The sequence below is a fragment of the Benincasa hispida genome, chromosome 10 (assembly GCF_027475165.1).
Source record: "Benincasa hispida cultivar pf3 chromosome 10, pf3_genome.v1.1, whole genome shotgun sequence".
NCBI lineage: Eukaryota > Viridiplantae > Streptophyta > Magnoliopsida > Cucurbitales > Cucurbitaceae > Benincasa > Benincasa hispida.
This window is the reverse complement of record NC_143487.1, coordinates 9,824,662-9,830,075: the sequence shown is the minus strand read 5'-3', so window position 1 is coordinate 9,830,075 and position 5,414 is coordinate 9,824,662. Positions and strand designations below refer to the sequence as shown.

At 36.4% G+C, this 5,414-nt stretch overlaps 2 protein-coding genes across 2 annotated transcripts; one reads left to right on the top strand and one right to left on the bottom strand.

Annotated features, from left to right (window-relative positions):
• The first annotated feature begins 272 nt into the window (after positions 1-272).
• Positions 273-695, top strand: LOC120089201 (arabinogalactan protein 13-like). The gene has a single exon (XM_039046612.2). The coding sequence runs from the start codon at positions 409-411 to the stop codon at positions 586-588; it is 180 nt and encodes a 59-aa protein (XP_038902540.1). The 5' UTR covers positions 273-408; the 3' UTR covers positions 589-695.
• Positions 696-835: 140 nt separating this feature from the next.
• Positions 836-5,007, bottom strand: LOC120089200 (mitochondrial dicarboxylate/tricarboxylate transporter DTC-like). Its single transcript, XM_039046611.2, has 6 exons — positions 4,606-5,007; positions 4,399-4,482; positions 3,853-3,914; positions 2,922-3,283; positions 1,400-1,614; positions 836-1,232 (listed from the first exon to the last, which is right to left on the bottom strand). The coding sequence occupies exons 1-6, from the start codon at positions 4,723-4,725 to the stop codon at positions 1,176-1,178; spliced, it is 900 nt and encodes a 299-aa protein (XP_038902539.1). The 5' UTR covers positions 4,726-5,007; the 3' UTR covers positions 836-1,175.
• Positions 5,008-5,414: the final 407 nt, after the last annotated feature.

Sequence of the window (5,414 nt, the reverse complement as noted above, 5' to 3'; positions counted from 1 at the left end):
GAAAAAATAAAAGATAAAATTACTCGGTGATTTATTGAAGTGCCTCCTGGCTCTTGAAAATTTGAGAAAACAGGCTAAAGAATGAGGGGCTGAAATTGTAAATAAAACCGAAATCACAGGTCACATGGGAACCCAGAAGAAAAAGGACAAAAACAGAGACAGCAAAACACGGGGACCCACACCCACAGGCACCTAGCTGTAACAGTTTAGCGTATGGTAAGATAAAGCAACCAACCAAAACCACCCTGTTCCTGTCCTGTCTCAGCCTCTCGAGTTTGAGGCTTGGGTTTCCTGAAAGCATCATAAATAGTCTCTTCTTCCCTCTCAATTCCCACGCCCCTCTACCCTTCATCTTCTTCGATTCAATTCAATTCAATTCAACAGTAGCCGTATCATTCACATTCAGCTATGGAGGCAATCAAGTTGAAGCTCTTCCTGGTGCTGCTGCTGATGGCCTTCGCTGGCACCATTGCTCAATCTGCTACTCCATCTGAGGCTCCTGCTCCTGCTCCTGCCTCTGATGCTTCTCTCTTTTACCCCACTTTCTTTGCTTCTCTTTCTGCTCTTCTTTTTGCCTTCTTCCTTTAAACTTTGATTTGGCATTGCTTCTGTTTCATGCCTTTTCCTTGCTTCTGATTGTATATCGTCTGTCATTTCATTATTTCTTCTAATGAAGCTATATTCTTTCTTATAAATGATGATGTGTTTGTCTTACGCTGATAATAAACACCTCGCCAACATATCAAACAACATTTTATTGTCAAATTGCCAAATCTAACATGAACGATTCACATTAGCAGATCAGCAGCATCCTGCATACGTTAATTTCAAATCGTTTTAAATGTCTCCATAAAAATGGAGTGGTGGGGACTTACTTTAAACTTTAAAGAACTCTTTACAGGGCTTATTATGTATGCTATAGTTTTCCCAGTGAGAATCTGGTACATTCAAATTTCAGAAGCGATTCTATACCCTCCTATCGCTATCAATCTTGCACCTTTGACACATGTTCGCACAGAAAGAAATAATTAAAATGCTTTTAAACTCAAGTCTGGAATTCCGTATTCAAAGAAATTTAGATTACAACATGGCCAAAGAACCACATGGGGAAAAAAACATTATTGTTGAAGCCTGAAATCAACCTGGAAAGGATCTCCATCATCTTGGTCAGTCCTTCATAACCCAAATGATTTTTCTACCTTCTGAATCTGGTTTAGGAAGATCCAAGTCATCTGCATCATCAAGTCCAACATTGGATTCAGTGAATTATCTTAAATACAGTATCAACATCGATGGATACCCGTGCAATAACAATGGCTAGGCACCATGATAATCCAAGCGTATGGATTGCTATCCTAAGCACAGACACGGACGGACAGAGAAAGGGACAGAGATATACCATGACATGGGGGGCAATTCTCACGCAATACACTGGAAATCCAGTGTAAAATTTTAACGGTCCTCCTTCCTTGAGAGTTTTCATGGCACAGTCTAAAGAACCAGAGTAGGGAAATTTTCCCTCAGCATCAGGTTGCATTTTCTGAATTTGAGTCTTCACGTAATCAAAGGGTAGACTACACGCTGAAGCAAAGAATCCTGATACCGTACTGGCACCTAAGAACAACAAGAAATAAACAAATCACAATTAATCGTTCAGAAAGAATTTTAGCAAGAAACACAATGGGAGAGGAGGCCGATACCCCACAGTAGAAACATTTTCAATGCTGCCATTTTAATACTCTCGGAGAAAAGAAAGGAGAAAGACAGACAAAAGAACTTTCAAAGACAGACAAAAGAACTTTCATTCAATTTATAGCTATCCAAGTTCCAACTATATGTGAAAACTCTGAGCAATTCTACGTTCATGGCCTCTTGCCTCTTAAGCATTATAAGCTCAGCTGGTAATACTGAAGAAGTGAGTGGTACATTCAACTCTTTATGGTAGAAGCAGCAAAGAATATCCGTGGGTTACCACTATACAATAAGCTTCCCTAATCATAAATCTAGCATCTACAAACTGAAACAACATAGAAAAAAATATTTAGATCCTCTCATAAAAATAAAGTACAACTCCAAAGAGAGTTAATTAATCACAGATTTACAGTTTTACCTATCTCAAAATTAACTATCATTCCATAGAGACCTCAATCAAGAGATATCACAGCTAATATTGGACCCCAATCATTTACGTCTCATTTGATAGCTATTTCATTTTCTGTTTTTGGTTTTTGAAAATTAAGCATATTTCCTCTCAATTTTTTATAATAATTTGTATCTTTCTTAACTACAAGAATTGAACTTTTACCCAAATTTCAAAAACAAAAACAAGTTTTTTAAAACTAATTTTTTTAGTTTTCAAAATTTGGCTTGGTTTTTGAAAATATTGGTAAAAGCTAAATAACAAATCAATAAATATAGAGGTGAAAGAAGTGTTTATAGGCTTAATTTTCAAAAATAAAAAGCCAAAAATCACATGGTTATCGAACGGGCTTTAATGACCAACAATGATTAGGATTAAGTTAGTTAGGCAAATTATTCTAAACATGTCAAACTGTACCAACGTGAATATGAAATGAATGGATGATTACTAAGAAAGAGATAGGGATAAACTGATGAGAATAACTACATTCCTCTAGCACACGGCAGCACGTAACCAGAGGTGACCATTCAATTATGCGAGTGATACGGACAATGTATCATGCAGAGAAGAAAAATGATAAGTTCTCAGGTCTAAATAGGATTGAGAGATAAAAGAAGATAGCATAAATTAATTGTTTGACTAAAAAAAATTGAAAGATGGATTCCAAGCGAAAATGAGGAGCTAATATTAATTTAGACAATATCGAAGCAAAGTAATCTCCAAAAAAATGGCAAAAACCTAGCAATTGGCATCAGCTTATAGCATTCAAAAACAATCTTACCCAACACTGTAGCAGCTTCGCCAAAACCAAGGTTGTCCTTGAAGAACTCAACACTTTGATCATATGAAGCAAGCATTCCCATGTTCAATCCCATTGCTCTTACAATAGTGGGGCCTGCACCTTTCCAAAGAGCTAAAACCCCCTCATCTGCAAGAATACGATATAGTGCATGGAAGGCGTTTTTATAATTTCGGCGCTGGGCAGCTGGTAAAGTCGCATCTGCTTGCATGCGAATAAGAGCTAAGTCTGCTGGACTACCAACAGATGCTCCAATAGCACCAGCTGTGAGCCCACATAAGGCCTTCTGATACAGTGGAAGGGGCTTTCCCTCGTTGGCTTCAATTGCTTTGTTTGTCAATATCCTAGGGTAAAAATGGAGAAAAACAGATGTATGATTAATCAAATATACAAGAAAAAAAAAAAAAAGAAAAAAAAGAAAAAAAAGAAAAAAAAACTCTACAGTCCAGGAAATGATTCTACTTGGTCCTTGTAGTTTAGAATGTGATGATTGAACTCCAGTAGTCTTAGATGGTCATTATATCAGTATGGTTTTGACTTATTGATGAGTCTCACATAAAAATGACTCGGCACCTAAGAACTTACAATAACATAAACTATAAGATCATTTTTTAAATTTATGGCACCATCTTTCCTAACTGCCATGTGACTTTTCTGTGGGTCCCACTAAGGACAAAATAATTTACGGGGCAATTAAGAACCAGATTTAATCCTACAGTAACCAAATTGTCATGTTTCAAACTATAAGAACCAAGCGATCATTCCTAAAATGTAGGGACTAAGAAGTGCAATTTTTCTTAAAATTCTTTCAAAAAACTATATCGACATGAGAAAGAACAAATGTTGGAGGTAAAACCATAGCCTCATGAATATGATCCAAAGGTGTTCAATTCTAGATTTGTAACACGCTCACTTAAAAGATCCAAGTCTTGCTGTAGTATATGTAGCTTGTCTGAGCAATCCAGCAGATAACCCCTGGTTGGAAAATGAAGTTTAGACAAGATAATCCACAAAACTAAGTGTCGAGCACTAGAGAACCGGAAGAATTTGGAGGGGGGGAAAAAAACCCAAGAAAATTGGCAACAAATCCCCAACAGAAAATCAACTTTGCCAATATCCTAATTCACAAGACACTGAAAATATGTCAAACAGCCACTTAATCTTCAAGTGGTCATGAATTATTACATCATCAGTCTATCAATGGTGACAACAAATAAATAATTCAGTAGAACACAACAAGACGATATGCAGAACGCAATGACATTCCCGAATGATCGGACTCAGTAGTGCGATACTATACTAGTTCAACATGAGATAAATCAATTTGGAATCAGGAATTAATCGAAGCGAAGGAAAGAAAGCGAACAGGGGACGAGTAGAAATACAAGTAAAGATATTATGACCAAAACGTAGAAAGAGGGAAAGAAAGAAAAGTTTTGAGCAGATTGAAAACGCAAACCTTGTAAAAGGCACCAAGACCCTCCTCCTTAAGCATGGTTCTTGTGACCTGGCCAGCGGAGCCTTGACCAAGCTGAATTCTCACCTAAGAGAAAGGCAACAGGGGAGAGTTAGGAAGAAGGCAGAAATGTAACTTGCAGCAGTAGATTAGAAGCAGGAATTGAAGAAGGCATTGGGATATGATGTTTCGGATGGAAGTAGAGAGTACCTTGACCATATCAATGGGTTGGATGACGCAGGTGGCGAGCATACCGGAGGCACCGCCATTAACAAAGGGCTTGACAGTGGGCCAAACGCTGGGGGACTTTGGGTGCTTATCGTCAGCCATTGGTGAGAGCAGAGCAAAGCAGAGGAAAGGAGGAAGTGGAGGTGGAGGTGGTGTATTCCCTTCTCCCGAAAATTAAGGGCCCAACATTTATATCTTTCTTTCGCTTCTCTTCGAGCCTCAGCCTCAAACCTCTTGTCCTTTCCTTTCCCCCATCCATCTATCACACAATCACACGTTCTTCGTCATTCCAAAAAAATAAGACAAAACTTGGGAGCTGAAAAAAAAAATTTGAAAATAAGAGATTCAATAAAAAGGAACGGAAATCTTAGATCTAGAAATATCAAACCTATTAAGTTGATAGGTTTAGATAGTTGAGTTTAAGAAAACTACGTTTAGAGGATAGGTTTTAGAAATCTGTGTTTAGTGTGGAAGTTTAAATAGTATCGAAAGAATGAAATATAGATTTATAAATATTTAGTTTGTGGATATTTTCTTGTATTTAATACTAGTTAGATTTTAGATTAGTTTCATTTGTTATCCTAATTTTTTTAATATAGTTAAGTTTAAAATACACTAAAAAAAATTTAGAAGAATATTTTTTTAAAAAAAATGAAATAGAGATTATAATTTTATTTGATCTATTATTTTAATGATTTGATATTTTAATTTTATTAGATTTTAAAATAAAATTTATAGACTTTTGTCACTTTAACTAATTTGAAAATGACCATTTTTTTTACAATAATTCG

Excerpts from the sequence above, each read along its gene's own strand:
- LOC120089200 (XM_039046611.2), bottom strand. The coding sequence starts at position 4,725 with ATGGCTGACGATAAGCACCCAAAGTCCCCCAGCGTTTGGCCCACTGTC. Across the intron at positions 4,483-4,605 it reads AACCCATTGATATGGTCAAG|GTGAGAATTCAGCTTGGTCA; the intron begins GTACTCTCTACT and ends CCTTTCTCTTAG. Across the intron at positions 1,233-1,399 it reads GAATTGCCCCCCATGTCATG|ATGACTTGGATCTTCCTAAA; the intron begins GTATATCTCTGT and ends TTGATGATGCAG.
- LOC120089201 (XM_039046612.2), top strand. The coding sequence starts at position 409 with ATGGAGGCAATCAAGTTGAAGCTCTTCCTGGTGCTGCTGCTGATGGCC.